This window comes from Scomber scombrus, chromosome 8 (assembly GCF_963691925.1).
Source record: "Scomber scombrus chromosome 8, fScoSco1.1, whole genome shotgun sequence".
Taxonomy (NCBI): Eukaryota; Metazoa; Chordata; class Actinopteri; order Scombriformes; family Scombridae; genus Scomber; species Scomber scombrus.
Window position 1 is genome coordinate 1,729,483 of NC_084977.1, and position 23,525 is coordinate 1,753,007.

General features: G+C 38.0%; 1 protein-coding gene across 6 annotated transcripts in view; it reads right to left on the bottom strand.

The window, feature by feature from the left end:
* The window catches only part of ptprfa (protein tyrosine phosphatase receptor type Fa), a 237,993-nt gene that overhangs the window by 137,407 nt on the left and 77,061 nt on the right, over positions 1 to 23,525 (bottom strand). For 3 of the 6 annotated variants that reach the window (XM_062423819.1, XM_062423817.1, XM_062423818.1), the window contains exons 6-8: positions 17,796 to 17,807; positions 8,304 to 8,573; positions 3,717 to 4,298 (exon numbers count right to left, since the gene is read on the bottom strand). In XM_062423819.1, the coding sequence (XP_062279803.1) occupies positions 3,717 to 4,298; positions 8,304 to 8,573; positions 17,796 to 17,807 (864 nt within the window). The remainder of the gene's footprint in view (positions 1 to 3,716; positions 4,299 to 8,303; positions 8,574 to 17,795; positions 17,808 to 23,525) is intronic. The other 3 variants (XM_062423814.1, XM_062423813.1, XM_062423815.1) reach the window with 1 other exon arrangement.

Sequence of the window (23,525 nt, forward strand, 5' to 3'; positions counted from 1 at the left end):
TAAAGTTTGTACTTGAGCCTGATTGGAGCTCCTGTCAGGATGTGATTGACTGACATCTCGCCTTATCATTTTTAGTAGTACATGAAGTTTGTAATTCCCTAGTGTTAGTAGTTTGTAGAGCCCTGTCAATATGGGATTTTTGAAACCAATACCAATTTTAGAGTGGAAACATTCACTGATAACCGATATGGTGGCCAATATAATGGATTGTTTTTAAGTGGAATGAAAATTGACTGATTTTGCACTGATATGAGGCTGCTTTATTAAACAAGCAACTAATGAAGTATATTTAACATTGTTAAGCATTTCTAGAAATGGACACTAATAAAATAGATACTGAATAAAAAATAAAATAGCAAAATAAACATCAGTCCTGCATCTAATCAGTCATTACTTCAGTTGATTGAACTTCAATCAGAAATGTTTTTATTTCTCAGTTAAGTTTACTGTTTCAGTGCACTGATGTGATTTACACAATACAATGTGATGGTTAAACTGTAAAGTATCATGACATCTATTACATATCTTTGTCACAAGTGTGTTTGTCTAAAAAATGTATGCTTTTTTATATATTCTGTACATATAACATTATCAGCCAATATGTTGATATCGGATATATTTGTTTGCTCTCTAATATTGGTATTGGCATCGGCCCCTAAAATCCAGTATCGGTCGGGCTCTAGTTGCTAGTCTGACTTCAGTATAAAAAGAGCCAAGATGAAAAAGTATGATGGTAACATCACTGTAATATATTGTATAGGGTGAATCTATAGCTTCAGGATCAGTGGGGATGGGATGTTTTTCTGTTGTGTTCTGTGTGACAACAGTTGTTTTTTTCAAACAAATGTTTCCTTGAACAGATGTAAGTTTAAATATTACTTTAAATAAAACAATGATTCAGAGCTGTTGTGTATATCTCCAGCAAACAGTCCATTACCCTGTGATATGATGAACTGGATGGCCTGATAATAGCTGGTGTGACGTATGAGAATTTTACATTAATCTCAGTGATGTGCTGATAGAACTGCAGAAAGAAAGACCCTATCTTTCTCACTTTGATACCAGTTACTCGACTTCGTATTATACATTAAAGTCTAAATGATTCATGTCAGCCTGGAAGGGTGTTGAACTCTATTCCTCAAATAAATAAAGTGGGTCAGCTGATTTTTGGTGGCTTTTTCTTCCAGAGCAGCCCTGCTGTCATGTCATGTTTCTTCCAGCCAGGCGCACTAAGCTGAACATTGAAAAACAGGCTTTCTGTGAATGAAATACTGTTATTGTTCCTCTATGGGCAGACAGCCACTTTGTCCTTGAGGTGCGAGACCTTCATATCACATCCTTACACACCCACACAAATATGCTGCTGTGTATCTGTACCATAAATTGTGTGATTAATTGGAACGTGTTCATCTCAGCTGGTGAATATGACCAGCTGTCTATGAACATGTTTCACATTATAGCTGTTTTTTTTACATTTTAAAATGATGTGAGTAATATAGTGTGACAATATTTATACCAGGCAGTTCTGCTGCTATCAATGAGTACTTGCACAAATCCATTACACAGACACAAAAGCACAAGTACATGTGTAGCACAAAGCAAACAGCCAGGCATCAATCTAAATTGCACAACTCTCTAATTGCACACTAATTATGGAATTCATGGAGGTGTAATTTAGAGATGCCACACGGAGCGCTGTGAATGACTATAGCTGGAAACTGTTGGTTATGTCACACATGCTGGTGCTGTTAGTGAAAACATGCTTGTAACATTTTTACACATGTCTACCTCAACACAAAAAACTGTTTTTCTTCTTGTTACTTGTTGCTTGAAAAAGTTGGGGGAGTGGGAGGCAATTTGCTTTTAGGATGTGGGAATGTCTGTGTGTATTGATCATTTTGTCGTTTACAATTTTGCACAACTTTGTGAATTCTGTTATTGATTTGAATTTATTGCATGTTCCATATATCTGCCCAGGGACTACGGGCGAAAATATAGCAACTTGCCAAAACCCGGTGCAATGCATTTCTCTTGTTTTATACTTATACTGTCCATTTAATCAAATAAAAATGACAAATGCCTTGTTTTTTCATCGACCCTGTGCAGAGTTTGTTTTGTCATTCAGATGCTGAAGCAGGAAGGTTTATCTGTGCTCACCTTAAATCTCAGTAAATGTGCAGATCTACGAGCATGATTTGTGACATTGCGGCTAGTTTGTTGCCAATCGTGGTCCAGTATGCAACTAACAAACTTGTGATGTGGTGATAGTGTCTTCTAAAAAGCAGAAGGAAGTCCAAACACTTTAGCTCCCAATGCAGATGTAGTTCAAGAGTCTGAAGAAGAGCAGTACATCTGCACTGGGAGCTACAGTGTGCAGACTTTCTGCCTTTTCCAGATGTGGTTCTTTGGTCCAGCACCTGCTTTATTTCTTGTTCCAGATGTGCGCGTCTACCACACAACCTTTTCATTGTAGTGTCTTATGAAATTAAAAAATAATTGTGGTTTTAAAAATGATAGATTTTACAATGAGGGAGAAGAAGTAAACATAATTTACTAAATTTCTTTTTTGGATATTTATGTGATATAGACTGCATGTAATTATTATGTCAATTCAATTCCAGCTGCATTAATGGATATTTTATATTAATAATGGCTCCGACGACATTATATAATGTGAAAGGTGTCAGTCATAGTGATAAAGCCACAAAAAACTATGATACTGCAGTTCCCCTTTTAAGCCTCTTTTAGCTCTATGTTTTGGTTTTACATAAAGTAAACTCCACTCTCATCATGTTCAGCAGCTGTTTTCACTGGTAAACCCACTGTGCACTACCTGCCCAGCACCAGACAGCAGACATGTGCTGAGCTCCAATACTAAATTGCAAACTGTATATAATATGCAGTCCTGTATGTACTGTTTGTCATAGTATACTCCTTTGCAGTAATTATATAAGAAAAAGAAGAAGTGTCTTTTATTTTGCTGTTGTTTTCTTCCTGTGGCTGTCTTATCATCATCTCCATTTTTTTAAAATCATTTTTAAGTCTGAAGGTCCTTTATGCATGCTTTTCAGTGTGGATGGATAGCATATAAATGATAAATATATATATATATATATATATATATTCTTTCTTTTTTTTTCTTTTGAGGATACCTTTATACACAAGGATAGACTTTATACACAAAGCCTGCTTAGAATTAGTGTTTGGTATAGAATGAGGATAAAGCTAAAGTCAGTGACTTTTGAAGCAGACCAAAAAATAGCTGAAAGGAGATACAAACATAACTCATAATGTTCTGAATGTGCGTCTGTCATGTACAGAGGTAACGCCTCGCTAATACATATGTCACAACTGTGATAATATGTCTATGTTTAGCTTCTACTGCACCAAGTTTCAAAAGAGTTACTTAAGGCAGCATTCACTAACGTTGTGAATGCATGAGTTCATATGATTGAGGATTTTTACAATGTGGGATTGTTACTTTGACTTCAGTGAAGGGACTGAATAAGCAGCACTACTCCTGTTGGATGTCACAAAGTGATCCAGCATTAATCTGACCCAGAGGAAGCCTATAAAATACATGGGCTGTCAGTGCCTCTGTGTGGGCCAATTATATACTGAAAACTTCTAAAGTAGCGTGATTATAATTTCGAGATGTTAAAATGTGACAGCGGCACCCTCAGAGGATATCTTTGCAACAGTCAGTATAATCTCACCTCCTTGCTGGGTCTTGATCTGGAGAACATCAGAGGGAGGTCCATCACCAACAGAGGTGAAGCCCAGCACCCTCATACTGTAGGTGATGTCTGTGGTCAGGCCTGAGATGGTGGTGAGCTGGCTGTCGTCTGTGTTGTGTTTCTGCCAGGCGCTGAGTGGGGCGTCGTGGTCAGAGCTGTAGTAGACCCGGTAGCCCCGTATTTGCCCGTTGGGCTCCTCCGGAGGTTCCCACTGGACCAGCATGGTGCTGGAGCTCAGCATGCGCGCCTGGACGAGAAGAGGAGGCGATGAGGGTGCCTGCTCGCTTGTACGGGTGTCCACGATACCGCTGGGCGGCCCGCGACCAACGTTGTTGACGGCCATGACACGGAACTCATATTCTGAATATGGGCTGAGGCCTCCGATGCTGTAACGGGTGGTTGCTACCCCGTCTACTTCCTGGAAGCCATTATCTGAAAGTTTGGCGCGGTACTGGATCACATAGTAGGACACTGGCTCTGGGTTGCCAGAGTCCCAGGTCAGGGTGACACTGGTGGCCGTGGTCTCTGTCACAATGAGGGAGGTGGGAGGCTTGGGCAGCGCTGTTTGAGAGGAGACACAGACAAGACAATGAGATGAACAAGTCTCCCCGCTGTCTCCCAATTTTTCCATCTCTGACATAAGGTCTGGTGGGAGGAACACACACTGCAGCTCTGACTACATAGAGCTGCTCAAAACTGTCAGTCTATCACTTAATTATCATTCATAGCCTGTCTCTTTCATCTTTTCATCTGCACAGGGCCAGCAAGCTAAGCACATCTATTATATTTCCAACAGATGGCTACATGTATGTAAATCCATCTATATATATATTATTTTATAGAGAGCCTGGCAGGTGTCATACAGGGGGAAACTAATTTGTGCATTCAAATTATTTAATCTATGCTCATGAATAAACAGAACATTATGGTAAATGATCTTGAACATAAGGGATGTCAAAGATAACACAAGTTTGTTTAGTTGGAAAATATAAAGTATTAATATAATATTTATGTATCTCAGAATATCACCCAAAGTGTGTGAAGGAGCGATATCTCAGGTCCTTCCTCCCTGCAGCTATTACACTTCAATCAGCACTGCTTCTAGTAGACCCCCACCTCACTTACTTATTATTTATTGTTCTTTATTCCTTTTATTGACGCTTTTTTTTACTGTCCACCTGCTGCTGCTGCTGCTGTATTGTACATTTCCCCGTTGTGGGATTAATCAAGGAATATCTTATATTAATGAACCTGAATAGTTGAACTTAGCCTTTTCCTCTGAATGTATTGCCAACATTTAAATGCAGATGTTGTAAATGAATTGCTGTGATGAAATTGACAAATTCATATTTCAAGGGCTCAATGTTCAGTACTTTTACAGCACAGATAAGTAATTTGTGCTCTAAAAGTATAGTTGAGAACATTAAATAGTATGCGTGTGTACAAATGATTATCTTTTTTTCTCCATGACACCTGACAGGCTCTCTGGTGTAGTAAAACATGTCGAGTTAGGTGTGCAGTTTCAAATGAGATCCAGTGAGGAAGTGATTTCTGTCAATTTGCAATATATAAATACATTATGTCTGTTCTTCCCCTGCAGTGCATGTATGAGGTCATTTCACTTAATTACAGACCTGTAGTTATACATAGAAAAACTAGTAAAAGAGAAAAAGAGCAGAAAAAAACAGTTAAAGCTCATTTTAGAATTTCATCATAATGACATCTGTGGAGTATAGACAGTCCATTCACATCTAATGAGTAATATAGTAGAAGTAGTCAGCTCTCATATTGCACCATACTGTTCCGAATGAAATGTATATTTTAAATGTAGTGTGAATCTAAAATACCTCAGCTTGTATGAAATGGTGTTGGCCTGGACTTTGAGCAGCAGAAGTGCAAATGGATGTGCTGAATTAAGAAGCAGAGCACTGGGGTGTGTAGAGATGCTCACAGGCTGCAACCACAGGCTTTTAGCTCCAACCCTCTGCTGCTCCATACTTGACATCTGCTTTATTTCCATGCAGTGTATCCAGCACATCTTCTTCTTCTTCCTCACTAACACGTGAACCTTGGCAGGCTGCAGCTAAATGAAGCTGCAGCTTTCTGTATCATAGTGTTCTCATAAATCTGTTATTAGAAAGCTGGACTTCCTGTTTCAGAAAAAATAACCCCTTGAACGGTTGCTCATAAAACATTTCAAGTCGGCATATCATTGTTAGAATAGTATTAGCAACTGTACGGTGCATTGGTACCTTTTTTAGAAGCAGTCAGTTACCAAGCAGGCTACTTAGTGACATACTGTAGATCTGGGACTTATTTTAAGAGTAGAATGGTCAGTTCCATAATCAGTGGGAAAAACTTCCTGTTGTCCTACTGTTGGGATGCTGACTCTCACATGGCACTTGATTAACAGACAGGAAAAGCGTAGTGAATGTGAAAATGACCAGTACTGCACATGGTCTCATGTAAAAAGAAACAACCTATTACAGTTTAAATAGTGTTCCCAACCATGTTACAGTGGCTAAAAAGGTGCTTATACTTAGGGGCGGAGCCAACATGGTGGCTGGGGGTGGCAACAGCTCCTCGTGGAATCTGATTGGCCGCCCTATGTAACTGTCTAACATTTCTCAGTATAGTCTGGGGGCAGCTAGTCCCCCAGTCCCTCAGACCCAGACTTTTTGTGCTTCGTTATGAAGCTGAAAACCTTTGATGAGTTAGTCCAATGATATCACTGCTCTGAGGATGTACAGCACTAACAAGGTTCAGGCTTTGTTTCTGTGTCCTTGGTCATTTATCTACTTTGGAGTTCTGAAATCCACAATTCTTATACTACAACCTACAGCAATACCACAACTCAACAGCTGGGTTGCTTACAGTAATTAATCATAGTTGAGCATTGCAGTCTCTGTATAGTTATTTTTTTCAATAATTCTAAACACGTTTAGATATAACTTTATTCCATTGCTGTCCTCGCTGTATGCCATCCACACTATATCATTGAAAAACAATACTGGACTTTATTTTTTTTCAAATGTATTCTGCTTTTTTTTGCTGAGACCATCGCTCAGAGGATTTGGGAACAGCAGATCACTTTGTTAATGATCACTAGATGACATGCTGGCTCCATACTACAGCTTCTTATCAAGCTGTCCAAGCATGTTCAGATATTGGTATTAATAGCTGCTCTGTCAGCGGGTGCCACAGGGACATTTTTGTGCACTCTGTGTCTGACCTGACTGTCAGTGTCTCTCTGGGACCGTCATGTCACTGAGGAGATCAGGGAGTGATGTTAAAGGATCAGTTCATCCAAATTACAATAAATGGATTTTCTCATTTCCAGCTATTTGTGGATATATGTTATATGGTTATTTTATAGATTGTATTAAAATAATATTAAAAACTTCCTCTGTGGCTAATCAACAGAATCACAATCGACAGTTTTCCTGGGGACTATTTCTTCTATAAAAAGGAGCCTATGAAAGCAGTGCGGATTATCTGCACATCTTTTTAAAAAAAAAGTACAGAATCCCAACCCAGGAACCAAATCAGTTGAATGGTATCATCTCTTTGGTGTGTTTCAATGAATCTGATGTTGTATCCCACCCAGTGATTTGGATGGTTTCACAGATGAGTCTTGGGAGAATACAGTAATTTAAAAAAAAAAAGATAATTAAAAACGCCATTTCAATTTTATTTCTAATATGATTTTTTTTTCCATTTTGGCAGTGATTGCAGTTAGTGCGGACAGAAATGGAAAATAACATTTCAATTTGTTACAGTGATTTTCATTTAAAGGACCACTTTGTATTGTTTTCAGAACTGCATCTATAGCCCCTTTCACACATGCACTGCAACCCTGAAGTCATCCAGACATTACTCTGAGCTGCATATGTGAAGGCAAATGTGTGAATCAGCTGGAACAGACATTAAACAGACTTTACCCTGCCAGCTCCCTGCTATACAAATTCTGTGTAATGTATGATTGAGCGCATGTGTGAATGCGGCAGTGAATCTCCAGAGAATTCACAGTGAGTGAGTGGGTGTGTGGATGTTGTTTCTGTCATGCGACAGGCACTGGATAAACACAGCAACCCAGCTGAGCTGTATTGTTTTGACTGGGCCTGCTGTGAATCTAGTGCCAATGGGAGAGAAGACTTCCTGTGATTTCTCATTAAATGAAAGCTGTTTTATTTCTAAAGAAAAAGCTTAAAAACAGTGAATTACAACTGCATGGTACTTTTTGCATCATGTCCTGCCTTCTGTACCCCTCACCTAAACCAAACAGAATAGTTTTAGTTGGTGTGGTCACGTCTAAACGGACATTCTCCACTTTGTGCTATAAAGGGCAATTCTGTGCAATGTACAGACCTCATCTTCCAGACATTGTAAAGAGTTCATATGTTAAAACAGCTTCATTGTCTTCATCTGCTTCATAGGGACTAGTAAGAGGACCTTTGATCCATTTTTTTTGCATCACAAAAATCTTAATCTTAATCATGTCTGTCCTATGTGAAACCAAAGTCTACACAGACACACATCCACACACAGCATCAGGCTGTTTCTGACCTTTGACAGTGATCTGGGCGGTGGTCTCGATCATGCCCAGAGAGGAAATAGCCACACAGGTGTAGTTGGCTGACTGTCGGATGTTGGTAAGCTCCAGTACGTTGCGGCCGATGGGCATCTCCTCCTCCCTGGTCAGCTCCACCTCACCGCTCATCCACTTCACATAAGGCATGGGAGCACCAACCGCCACGCAGGTCAGGTTGACGCTTCCGCCGGGCATCACCTCGTGATTGGTGGGGGGGATGGAGAAACGGGGAGGCACACGACGAACTGCAGGGGTAAAGAGAGGGAGCGTGAGAGGACAACATTGAGGCGGGGGTGGGGGGGAAAGGGGGAATCACTGCACCACTGGGCTGACTCCATGTTTGACTGGCCTGGCTTGTACTGTGCACCAGTGTGTGTGAACTGGTCAGGATGGATAAACCTGGTGGAAAGCAAGGCAGCTATTACCATTATATTTGGTGCTATAAAATGCTATAATATTACCTCGCTCTTAGTTCTAACTCATTGTTTTTCTTTTATTGTGGATTAATTTATTTACATATTTACTCTAAAATATTTAAATACATACTAGTATCTTTTAGTGCCTTGCATATTTTTTAATGCACTTATTCTTTGTCTGCTGTCAGTGGATATGTTTATATGCACAATCACACATATTATGGTTTGAGTCTCATTCTGTTTTTGACCACATTTTGGTTATGATGTTTACGTGGAAGATGCAGACCATTCATCTTCAGGTTTATGACATATTTGTGGGATTGTAAACAGTGTAGACTCCACATCAAATCTGTCATTTCTCTACTGACTGAGTTACCTCAACAGTTGAGGAAATACACCGTTTGGTGTCATGCTGCTTGGATTCTGTTTACCACTGCTGGATTCAGCTTCTCTGTCTATTTGTCAGTAATGACAGACCGGAGCAACCATAAAATGTGTCCTCAGCATTACTGGTGTCAATCATAGGTCAAACAGAATCTTTTAGTGTAGCCAATCAGAAGCAGGTAGAAACACTTTTAACTTCAGACATGGTGATTGAAACTAGTTCATGTGAAGCAAACTAAACCTTTTAGTGGCTTAACTGCTCTGTCAGAAGCATCTTGGTGCTCTCTTCCAGGGACATTCTCCCTCAGACTGGTACCAAGCATTTATTTGGCTTGCCCTCTAAGAGGCCCACAATGTTGATATGGCGTCACCTGATATAATTACCAGCTCTTCGCTACTAGATGTAACAGTTGAATTAGGTCGCACCATGTTCACTTGGAAAAAGGGGTAAATTGAGAGACTGTGCCTGAGGTGTGAGGCTGGATTTCTCTGGAGTATCTGGGGTTTCCTGCTGAGTTGCAGGGATTAAAATGCACCTGGAGTCTAGTGTGCTGCTAGTCGGGAGCATTTCCCTCACAACCCAAGGCACTGAGTGTGCTGCAGAGAATTCTGAAAGCTTCTCCTCCATTGTTAACTCTCTTTCCTTAGAAATCTTCTTAAGTGCTGGGATCTGCTTCCTCATTACACTGCGTCTGAATTAGTGCAACAGTACTGTGGGAGCGTTAAATATGCAGATGGCTATGTTGCATAAGTGAAGTCCTCGCTCTCTGACTTAGCCGAGCACAGAGTCTTGAAATCTGACTCACAAAGTGTGATTTAAGCTGTGGGCTGGAGTATGGGTGTGAGGAGCTTACACTGTGGATCAGAGGCTTTTCTAAGGGCTTCGTCCTGGTTAAAGTAAAGAAGAGGACGAGCAAGGTAACACATTGTCTCGCTCTGCTTTTCAGCGTAAAAAAAAAAAATCTGATGTAATATGAGAATAAATGGTGCTGGAGTTGATAAGTGGAAAGTAGTAGAAACTGGAAGTAAATACAGTGTGTTTGGCTTAATGGTGCATGTGCTCAATAACGCTATTGTGACAGAGGAGAGAAAGCTGGCTTTGCTCATACTAGAACAACACTGTCTGCTGGCGTGGCACTTGACAGGCTCGGAAAGGAAGACGTCCATTTAGAGGCTTTGATTACGGGCCTCCAGCACAGGTATTTATTTTCAGCTCAATAATATTATTATCAATACCAATGACTCACTGTTACTTCAAACTGAGAATTCTGACTTTCAAAACATTTAATCACAATATCCTTCATGCCACATGATTGACAGCTAAGTGCCTATCATAAAAACATTTTTTTTTTTGGTTTAAATTAATTTAAAAAAGGTTTTTTTAATGGAGAAATAAATGTTTGCAGATGTATTTGGAGTTCAGGAAATCATGATTTCTTGTTGTTGTACTGTATGTCAGGGGACCAGTAATATGATGTGGGTGGTAAACTTGTAGCTTGTAACTTGGTGCACAGTAAAGGCCAGGCTCTGACATTTCATTTCCTCATTGATCTTCCAACACACACAGATGGCCTGTCTCTAACATGGCCAGTAGGAAGAGTTTCCCAGCAATATTTTCTTGTGTCTCTGAGTCATTGTGAAGCAACACTGGCTCCGACTGAAGTGCCAGCTATAAATAAGAATTACATTTTACGGTCTGTGTGCCAGAGAAGAGTCTGAATAGAATTTCTTAAAAGTTTGGATTACGGTAGAAGAGTGACAAAGCTCTGTGTGTGTGTGTGTTGGTAAATGGAAACAATAGAGCCAGAAATACATCAAATATTTTACTGATATACATCATAACATTGAAATTACCTGGTTATATCCTTACCACAACAAAGTGGAGGTGTAGAGCATTACATTAGGATGTATTAACCTCGGCTGGTCAGCAGTTGCATCAGTACAGTTTCTCCAAAGTACTCAATCAGAATATTGGATTAAAACTATTCAACTATTCAAACATTTCAGTTTTACATGGCATGATACTCATATACTATTCATCCTCACAGCATTGCTGTAAAATGAGATGAAAGCAAGTCTTTCTTTTTAAGAGTTTTTCAGATACATTTACATTCTTTCTAATGTTTTTGTGCTTACTTAGAATATCTTTAAGTTCTCTAGCAGTGCAGAGGGGTGTACTACATAATGTGGAAGATGGTGGCGTTCTTATATGGAAGTTGTGTGAAGCCCACATATGTGCTGTCATGCCTGGATGATGGAATATTCTCAATGGGATATTAAGACTGATTCTATCTTTGTGTAATATGCTATAAGTCTTAAATCAGCAAAACTCTCAATCTCTAGTATAATATCAATGTATACAGCTAATGCCAACATCAAATTACTGTCTGTTATTTCACTGTTGAATGTACAGTACCAGTCACACTTTTTCATGGAAGTAAATGGGAAAGTATGACTGGTACTGTAAGCCTAGCTCTAACATTTCATGTGTGTTTTACCCGGGGCTAAAATCAAGTCCTGCTGAGACTGAGGTGGAGCTGTCCAGCCTGCTGTGGTGCTGATCTCCATTCACATGCAGCACCTTGTTTTCTTTAGTTGCAGTCTATGCAACATCATTTTTGTCCATGAATGTAAACTTTTTTTTTACCCTTACATACGGTTTGTGTCAAATTTGAACCATTTTGACATTTGACACCTTTAAAAACACCCCAAATGTATTTTACTCTGAAATGTGATGACTTTTCTTAAAGGGGCCAAAAATGGACAATAATGAAAATATTTAAAACTTTTGTATAGGTGCTACAAATGTTTGTCTATTGACATGTGTTTTAGTGAAATGAATAGTTCATAGTTTTAATAAGATAGTAGTTATGAGGATTTTTTAAATGTATGATGTAGCAGTGAAGACTGATGGCTCTAATGGTTATACAATAAACCCCACACTTCAATAAAGTTCTTGTTATTTTCACTTTACATAAAATACATTTCAATTATTATTGCTATGTTATATTTTCATGTCTTAGGTAAAATAGGACATGATATTGTGTGATAGTAGCTGTTTTTTCAGATCTGTCAGATCGACTATTGATGCTTACTAAACAGATCTGTGGTTCAACATTTGAGGGGATTCTTAGACCAGGAACATACTGTGAGGGTGTGAAATATGAATAGTAGGGTTGAAAATAACAAGTTCTTATTACGAAGTTCAAAACAAGACATTCTGTTCCCTTCATCAAATAAGCTTTAATGACAGTAACACTTATACCAGAAGTAATGTTATTTCTATCTGAACATGATAATGAGATATCATCAGTGTTCTGTCTGCTGGTCTGCACAGTCAAACTTTCCACCTGCTTGTGAAACTGCTGTCAGATTGATTTAAAGTGCAATACTGTTCCACCGACCCCCTACCAATCTCATCCCAAGACCCCCACACTTATATTGACTGGATTTTCTCCTGCTTATCAGGGTCCAGGTCACCTTGGCAGTGGAATAAGCTAAGGTAGACCAAGGTAGTCCTTTATTATTGCCTAATCCTCCAGCTTTTCTTGGGGGATGTTGATACATTTTTGAGGGGTAATAGAAAAACCACTGCAAGGAAACCCAAATATGTTTTAAAAATATGTTCTATTGCTATTTAGGGACTATTTAATCATGTTTCATCCTGATATCCTATTTTTTTTACAACTGGTGTAAATGTATTTTCTTTGTCTTTATTCATAAATAATATGTAGATATAGATATTTGATTAATTTGTACCTGCCATGAGAATATGAGACATTTGATTTAATTCAAATCAGGTAAAACTGAGATGGTTGCTTGTTGATAATTAGACTGAACAACAAGTCCAGCAGCTCTACTTTCTGACGCTGTATGATATCAATGTGCTGGCCAGCACTGAGGGAACCATCATGTTACAATATTAGTCAATTAGAAACCATGAAGTTACCCGTGGACATGGAGGATGGTCACAATGCGATGACAATAGTTTATTGTGTCAGAAGTTAAGACTGATGTTATTTTTGCTACTGGCAGTCTGGACAATGGCCTGATGGATGGATGGATGACTGAGGTGCTGACACCAAGAGCGAGACAGGAGTGAGAATTTGTCAGAGTCACCGTGATGACATTTAGGATCAACAGATGCACAATTAAGGAGTAGCTGATAGTTAGAATGCAGACAAACTCTTATCTTCATTGGCATGCCAGAGAAAAGAGGCGAGAGAGGGAGAGGGGGGGGGGGGTGGAGGAGGGAGGAAAGGAGAGGCAACTGAAAAGATTTGGGAAGCCAAGTCCTGATAAAGAAAAAAAAAGCTGGAGTTGTAAGAGAAGTTAAGCTGGGTGGGAAAGCAAACAGTCTTGTATGCATTGTGAGGGAAGTCATGCAGTAGTTCAGGTGGAGGAGCAGCAGCATGCTCACTGCATGATTCATGGGCAGGGATTACACATACTGAATTAAGAATGTCCTTTAAAACAACTCTGGTAGAAGGAACATTCAGTCTTCAGCTGGACTGATGGCATCTCTTCACATCTAATGATGTTCACTGTTTCATTTTATTTTTAGGTTCATTGTTCCCATTTGCTGCTGGTGGTTAAACGTTTACACTGTGTGGATTTTAGCTACTTCTAACACACAGAAAGACAACTGAGACTAAGTGTAGGATTTACTTTTCATGAATAAAATACAATATCTGCAACATTTTTTCATCAGGAGGGAGGAACAACACATTTGTCCCCCTGATGTTATTTTCAAATGACTTGATCTGATCTAAATGTATTTAAGAGCAGTTTATTCTGAAGTGAACAGTGACCTGTACAGTTATGTCAGACTCATCCACACTTGTCACTGTTTGTCTGGCCATTTTTCTGTCATTATTTATATGTATTTATGAATTTCTATATTTTTCATGCATAACTAAATACTGAGCTTGCGAAGTAGGAAGATGACGTTTGCAATTTTGATCCCACCTACAAACAACCTTACCAAAACTGTTATGTAAACAGGATTAAGAGATCATCTAGCTACATCCACAAAAAATAAAAAACATAGAGGAAGAAAGCATGGAAAAGAATGATGCAGCTGTACAAACTGTTTGACAAGTTGACTTTAAAAGTGCCCTGAATTTTTTTATTTCATCAACAAAGCTCTAACTGGCTGTTTCTGTGCGTGGGGTCATCATCTGTCAATGAGAATAACTTGAGTTCCCTCAAGTAGGAGCTACATGTCAGCTGAACTATATTCAAAAATAATCCAAAATGTTTCATCAAACTATTATAAAAAACTTACATCATGGTCACCAAACCGAATTCCTGTCAGCTATGTTGAAATGGCAATAAAGTGTCAAATAATGAATGTAAATATATAACACATAATGTTTTAATAGAAAAGGATACTAACTGCAACAGTGCCTGGACTGCACACAGTTGTGGATATTTCTATTGACTGGGCAGTAAAAATTAATTTTTTATTAATTTATTTTTCTGTCCTTAACTGGTGGACAAACTATGCAATGGAGACACTGTTTCTAAATGACTTCAAATGTGTCTCAGGCATTTCTGTCAATGAGGTTTTTTGTGTCCATGTGGTTTAGTCAAATTTAAAGGGTTAAAATGTGAAAATAAAAATGAATAACTTGCACACATTCTTTTTTTGTGGACCCAGCATCAAATGTCTGCTTTTAATCCATTTTGAGAGAATATATTAGAGGATTATGGCAAAAATGTCTAAGTGGTGTAACCATAAAAACTAATTCAACTTGCTTAGAAACACTAAATTCTCAATAAAACACCATATCAACTAGTTTGGCATGATCTTACATTATAACTTTTTATATTAAATAAAGGTAATTATTATGTGTGTAAGTACACAGAAATACAGTGTATATGGATCATTTTCAGTTGCATTCAGTGTTACTTTTGGTATAAAATTTTGCAAATGTCATTTCATATGATATAAAACCAATAAACATACTAAATGTACATTTTAACAAACCTGATGCTGATGATAACACTTATTTGTCACTGATCCATATGCAGATACAGATACATCTGCTACTGTCCTGGTAAGATTACTAGTTTATTTATTAATTGGTTGCTTTAGTTGATTGGAAGACAACTGTATGTGCAGTCTTATTCTCCCCCTACATTTGTCAGGCATCTACACTTACTCTACCATAATAAAAGAGTGATGTAAATAATAAATGGAACCTTTTCTTCTAGAATGTTCGTCTATCTATTGTGCTTGTTCTGGATTTGATGGAGTTTAAATGACGTTAAAAAGAAAAGTTCATAAAGCAAAAAATACACTGCATACTGACAAATATATTTGTAACAGCTATTCATTCTCATATGCAGTATCCTCTGCCCTTTTTCTACTGTCATTGATTCTTTCATTTTCAAGTCTGCCAGGAATGCAAATTCTATAATTGAAGTCACTTTTGTCATTGCTACCATTAAACTCATCCTTTCCTTAAAAAAAACAGAAGCAGTGTTACTGAAATCTGAAATGAGCTATATGATCTTTTGTATTCATGCAGTAACTCTATATGTGTTCTCTGATCTCAGACATGAAGCCGTGGAACAGGAAAACACATTGTTTCTGCAGAATGATAGACGACCAACAAGCTTCAACACATGTGTGCAAATCCACATATCAAAAACAAACACTTCAGCCAGGGCCACAATTCTCTCCAATAGTGGTTCACTCCCCCTCCATTTCTGATCCAGACTCTTAAGAGTCTTGGAAAAGCTGTAAACATGTCTGAGGCTATTTTGTTCTCTTGGAGAGTGGAGTTTTTTCAGCAGACACAGATAAGAGAAGTGCATGGTAAAAGCAGCGTGAGCTCGGAGCCTGCCGCTCACTGTGATGATGGTCGGACAGCAGATGAGAGCTGAGACAAGCCATGCTTTTGAATTAGCCGAGACAATAAAATACATGATCAGCATGCTGGAGAGGGTGTCATGGGACTGACACAGGGGCACAATTTTGTGAAGTGAGCACAAACTCTGAACTCACATTATGTTGTGGGCTGAAATGATGTGAAGATTATGTTCCCTCCCTGTGAAAGGTGTGAGGTGTGTGACAGCAACACGTCTTTTATTTTGTATTCCTCAGATGTAAAGAACAGGTTATGTTTGCCAAGTAAAGCAGCTTTTTAAAATAATGTTTTGTATTAATGCTACATAGTGATTTATTACTTTACACGTCCTCTGAGCCACACTAATAAAACTCCTCTATGTATAGCCAGCTGTGGGATCAGTGTGCAGGGACCGTCTACAAAGTGCAACACTGAAAATAGATACTATTTAATAACTCTACTCTTATACACTGTAGTGTCCCGAAAATCACTTCACACATTAATGATTTGCTGTTGGTTATTCTACAACACTTAGTTTGGACAAATTTGCCTTTGCAGAATTTTGGGGGAATTTAAATCCACAATAACTAAACCTAAATCACTTTTATAAATATATATTTCTTTGGTTTCTTTAATTGATACAGTGGCGTATTATTTCGAGAACAAATTTAATAATTTCTGAGATTAAACTGGTAAAAATTACTCAGATATTCTCTGACATTATAAAGTCACAAATATATGAGAAAAATAAAACTGCGGAGATGCTTGTTATCTTAGCCCAGAATCACCGTATCATCCTATGCATCCGGACTTTGAAAAGATATTACAACAAACTGAGCCTGTTTCAGAAAAAAATAAAACATACACATCTGGATGAGGTGATAGCTTTTTTTCACCAGGAGTTTATTTCTCATAAATATGTGTGTTTTCTTTCTTGCAAATTTGCCACTATAATATCAGACTATATCCAAGTTTTTTTCTCATAAATTTATGACTTTAATCTCAGAAATTCTGCAAATTTTTTCTTGAAATATTATCCCCCCTCCTCCAGGTCAGTTTTTTTTGTTTTTATTTATAGGGCCCTAATACACCATCATAAATTGAAGATGATTGCACTTTCAGATACTTCAATTACTAGTGGTTGTGTTGTATTGGCTTCCAAAACACAGGTGACCTAGACTCAACACTGTACCTGAACGCCTCTGGTGTAGACACACAGATGGAGCACTCACTGCTTCTACTGCTTTGCTAACATGCTGGTCACGCTATGCTTTCTGTATAGACATGGTATTACAGTGTGCTAATGTGTCATCATCAGATCATATCAGGAGGAACACTGCCCTTATTGTAAATTAGGAGTAAGTTCACGTTGATGAGTTGAAACTCCTAAAAACACTGATTTTAAACTCCCTGACCTCTGTACTACAGTAAGTGAAGCCTATTGGCTGTGTCAAGCATGAAGTGGGCTTATACTTTCATAGCCTTCTGCATCAGAACTAAATTCAACCACTTCGTCCATGTAAAATGTATGTTTTGTCACATTCTGTGCAGGTAGAATATTTATTGTATTTCAGGACATCATGCTCATTTCACAAAATTTCAAAGGGGTGATGTGATGCAAGGCAGCATATACTACAGCAGCAGGGTAAAGGGTGGAAGGGGAGTGCAATTGGGGGAGCACTGTGGTGCTGGGGTCCTGAGAGAGAGAGAGGCCGGGACGGGCCTGAGGCGCCTGGCGAGATGCCAGCGCTGCACGGCTCCAGTCTGCCAGGCCTTGGCTTTAAGGAGAGTAAAGAGTGAAAAAACCAACCTTCCCGTTGATCTGAGTGGTGAGGTTTGGATTGTTTTTATTTGGATGGCAGGGTGCAATGGTGATGGAGGGATTTAAGATAAAGTGGAAAAAAAAGAAAAGAAAAAAACAACAGAGGGAAAAAAAAAATAAGGAGTGGGAGGAAGAAGACAAGGAGAAACAGAGAGAGTAAAACAGGCAAATATCTGCTTATCCATTAACGAGTGAGGAAATCACAGTGGAGACAATAGCCTGTGCAGTGCACTGAGACACACACGCACACGCACACACACACACACACACACACACACACACACACACACACACACACACACACACACACACACACACACACACACACCCTTACACACACATCATATGGCACATAAAAATGCAGTGCAAACCCATTACACACACAAAGCAAAAGGCTATGAAGGAAGCACTTTGACATAAAGCAGAATCAGATAGGGATGATCATCAGTTCTAATCTAACTCTAACTGTAGAAAAACTGTTACAGTGTTGTCAGTCACTGCCCACACAAATAGATACACAGACACACAATTACACACATACACTTTCCCCTCCCTGTCCCTAACTTTGCTGCAGTGTGTGAGCCTGTGAATTAAGACAGCATTAAGGAGGCTGAGGCTTGCTGACAACCAGACTTCATTAAGCACACAAAGCAGACAGTGTGTTACTGCCCACATTTATTCTGCCCATTGACTCACGGCGAGCTCAGCCGGCGAGCCCTGAAATCAATGAGCACATAAACATGGCCCCTGACATGATTAGTCAAACACTCACCTTGGAAATTTGTACTTCTTTTTGCCATGTGGCCCTTCCTAACTGAGAACAGATTCATTAAAAGGAGCACACTGACTCCTTGGAGACTCTACTGTTGGTCCACTTACCCATTAATAGATGAGGACACACACAGGGTAATCCAGGTGTGATTTATACAGACTGCAAACATGAATATGTTAACTAAGGTAGTGTATGAATAAACTGTTCAAATATGTCTAATTTCTTCATATTTGCTATGTGTGCTCCCACTGAGGTCCTAGTTAATGACTGAAGAGTGTCCCACCAGTTAGGGCTAGTCCAAATCAAACCATATTTTTTGATCATGTTAGTCATTTAGCTCTGTTCCAAATTTCAAATACACTGTTCTTTAAGGCATTCTTTTAAATTATAAACAGAGAATCATTTCAGTACCAAAGCTTTTGTATTTTTTAAGCTAACAAAAGTGTTTATTAATGTAAACTACCTTCTTCTTGTTGAATAACCATAATACATGACGACAATATGATAAAACACATAAAGAATCAGTATCAGTATCAATATCCTTATGTCTGCATATAACTACATTTAATGTTTATATACTGCTTATAAATGTTAAAAAGGAGGGTTTAAAGTCGACTCTTGCCAGTTTTATTGTCCCAATGCCTCACTTTTTCATTAACAACACATTTTTCTATGATAATAACAACGGTATCCAGTACATATACTTAAATGCTGAAGTATTTAACCCTTAAATGCAATATTACTTTAATTTGTGGTTGAATCTTTATGCTGCACTCTTATATTTTATTCTCTATTTTAGTCTAGCTTTTTGTTTTCTTTTTCTCTTTTTACTATAATTAGGTTTTCTTTTCTCAATAGTATGTTGTTAATGTTTCCAGTTGTTACTGATATTTAGTTTTGTATGTAAAGCACATTGAGTTGCCCTGTGTATGACATGTGCTCTATAATCTTTAAATGCTTGAGATATACAGGGATGTTTGGCACCCATGCATTTAATGATAATGTTGTCTGAAAGTCTTTCCTAATATAATACACACACACACACATATGTATGTTAGAATATTGATCTTTGTAGGCATTTCTCCTGTACTAGTGAACAGTCCTGGTCCTGTTCACTGAGACAATCACATGTTGCTTTGATGTTATGTTATGCTTACAGGTTGTGGAAGTCAGGGCATGTAGTATATTAACCTTAACTTTAGTGCATTTCAAACAAATAGGAGTTTTGCTGGTTTGAATATGTGGATGAGTTGGTAAATGTCTTGTTCACTTTCCTTTCACAAAGAAAAAATCAAAGCAAGCCTAAATGCATCACTCTGCTGATTGGTTAGTTGTGTCTGAGGTGGGAACAAGAGCATGCACACAGGAAGACGGTCCTGAAGAAGGTTTTCTGGCCAAATCCAATGTACTTTGCTGTTAGTTGGACTTTGATACATGTTCTGGCTAGCTGCAGCTGTTGATTTTGTGCATCCCAGCATACAAAGTACACCTGACTACAGGAGCTTATAGAGTGTGCCTTGTAGAGGTTGGATCATGTTCCCAACACAAACAAACCACTCCAGAATTAGTTTGTGAACATTTCCTATAAAAGGGTCCTGGGGACAAATGTTTAAGGTCTGCACTCCAATATGATCGCTGTGTTCAGATCAGAAGGAAAACTAACTACAGTCTGATTCAACTGAACTGAAAAAGGAAGGTCTGACTACTTTTACACAGTAAATGGACTGATAGGCTTCTCCTTTTTGTCTTCAATTTTTAGTCAAGATCCTTTTAATATATGTAAGTAACTAAATTGCCATTACATGGTTTGTTTTCTCACATCAAGACACATTTCATATTCTACTTAATCTTAACTCCATTTGCTTACTATTTAGCTTTAAAGCTTCTTGTCATCTTCTCTGTATTTACATAGTCTATTAAGTAGTGCATAGCATGTTACATTATTATCATTGGTCATTATCATGGCCAAAGGCTCCAGTCATTGCTCAATGACTGAAGGAGAAGCATCCTTGGTATTTCAGGTCTACTTCTCCTTTCAACTGTGCAATCTATATATTTATATATGTTCACTTTAAACCTGTGCAATAACAATCTTTAATCAGGTATATTATCACTCAACATCAAGATGACTTTTTTCAAGATCATTTTACTAGTATTTACTATAATATGTTGTACTATAGTACTTAGTTATTATTTATTGTTCTTTTGTTTTATTCTTTCTTCCTGTTCTTCTTTTTATTGGCGCTTTTTTTTACTGTGCACTTTGCTGCTGCAATATTGTAAATGTTCCCATTGTGGGACTAATAAAGGAATATCTCATCTCATCTTATCTTATCTTATCATGGAAGATTCTGTCCCTCAGATGTGTGTACTGCTTACGTTTCATCACAGTACACACTGATATCTCTTAATAGCTAAGAGGACCAACAGACCGTCTCTCTGCTCCCACTCAAGTCTTATATGCAGCTTATTTACAGTTTTGAATGTGTTGGGAACAATACTGCCAACACATTCAACACACAACATTCTCACACACAACACAACAACACTAAATACTCTCTCACATGTCCAGCAGCTGAGGTGCAAACAAAGCGAAAACACAGTAAATGATGAGAAACAGCTGCCTGATTAGAGGGATAAGCATTGTGTGAGATGAACAGAAAAAGGTATACAGACTGTGGATATGACACTGAGTGGATATGACATTATGGACAGGTTGTATTGTGACAAATACAAAGAACAAAAAAGATATGAAAACACTCAAAATAGATGAAGAGAAACATACAGGTGATAACGATAAGAAGACGAACACGCTTTGGCAACATGTGCCGTGTTGCAGAGAAGATATGTGAGATGGAAATGGAAACATAAGCTACCGTCACACCTGGAGAGGTTAAAGGTTAAAGCAACACAGACAGGAACCTTGAAAAGAGAAGCAAAAAATAACAAATCATACATTTCAGAATCAGACTTTGTTTGTTTTAGGGGGGGAAAAAAAGGATAAAAGTTGTTTATATTCTTGACAGTGTAAGTGTGAAGTTTTCATGAAGAAATCAGCCGTGTAGAAGCAGCCAACAAAATGACTTCAAACTTTTATCTTCATTTTTACTCGAGAGATTTTTTGGAAAAGTGTTTTTTTCAGTTCTCAAAGGCAGTTTTTTTGTATAAGGAGTGACCACTCTGGTCTGTTGATGGGAAGATGATGCATCGGTTCAAGTGAGCATAGGCGCCTGAGTAACGGAGCAAGTGGAGAGTAAGAGCAGACGGACAGCACACTGAGAGATAGACAAGAGCTTTTTTTCTCATAGCACAAAAGTGTCTGAATGAACAAATAGTCAAATAATCAGGAGTTTAGTTTCAGTTTTAGTCTGACTTTGGGTGGAATTATTTTTAAACATGATGACGCATCACTCCATGTGATGATCTCTGCTTTCATCAAGCCTCTGCACTATGCTTTCATTATTATGATTATTCTGTCAATTGTAGGTTTACTCTACAGTGTGGTTTCAGAGTCTATTCCTTGAGTAGAATGGCTCTTTAAATCTTGACGAGCAAAAGTCACCTTCTGAGTTGACTAATTTGAGTTTGAAGTGATCCAAATGTATGATTATTCATTCCTGTATAACGTTACAACTCCATCAGCTAGTGGTGCTATTGAGAATGGCTCCCACTAGAACCTGTGTGAAAAATAAACAGGTGAGATTGGAATTAGATGGTTGTTGTGAGGCCATTTCATTTATCCAAACATGAACTGTTCTTGATGCATTCTTGGCTTCAGAGCAGGGTTAGGGTTAATCTGACTAATCTAGGCTAGTGTTTCCTGATGTAATCCAGGAGGTTAGGTGGTGTAGAAATGCAGCAAATTAGTTTTAATTACCAAGTTAGCTCTCCCATTTTAAAACATAAGCAGGCGCCCATGATGATGAGAAAATAAAAATGTACATCTGTTTGCCCATATGCTTCTCCCAGACACTAACACATATACACACACAGGCCGGTTTGCCAGAAGGAATACGTGAAGTCTTTTTACCTAATGTTTATTTTAAATGAAAATAAGTTTTTCTCTTTCTGACTGATGCTCACAGAAGGCTGTAGAATCAGTTAGTCTGTTAAATACTTACATTAGTATTGTATGAGCTTGAAAACATGAACTTAAGCAGCATCATTTCTCTCATGGATGATAGACTTTAACAATATTCCAACACAAAGAATACATTCTTCCTTATTTCAGTTCTATTCTAATACAACTCTAGTATAAATACATGTCTTTGTAATTATTCCTCTTGTTCATACTGGCTATGAAGCAATACTTACATAGACTGACTACACTGAAGTTAATCTGAGGCTTTAACAGTCCAGATAAGCCAAATCAAGTGGGTATTTTCCAAAATTAGTCTAAGTCTTAGTGTCATTACTCTTTGAAGGTAATTGCTTCATAGCCCATATGAACAGGGGGAAAAATCAGTGACCAATAACCAGGGTTGTGAAGGTTACTGTGGAAATGTAATAGGTTACAGATTACTAGTTACTCTATTTAAAATGTAATAAGTAATGTAACTATTTCAATGACTTCATCAAAGTAATGTAACTTATTACATTTGATGACTTTTCTAATGTTCTAACCAATGTTTTCAGCTGTTAGGGTAAGTGTTCCCATTAAGCACCAAAATCTAAATTCAGCTGTTTTTCATGGATACTGACATGATTTATAAGAGAGATCATTTCTTACAAAGCAACATTTATCTCTCATTTGAAAAAGTGTTCATTAATTCATGTAGATTTTGGAATATAAAATAAAGATATTTGATGAAAAAAGTCAAAAGTCTGTCAAGGGCTTAATTAGTACTGTGACATTATCTAAGCCCATGTGTGCTCCAAATAAGCCCACATCATGATTTATTTACTAAATATAAAAAATATTGATTTCAAAGAATTAAAAACAGCAA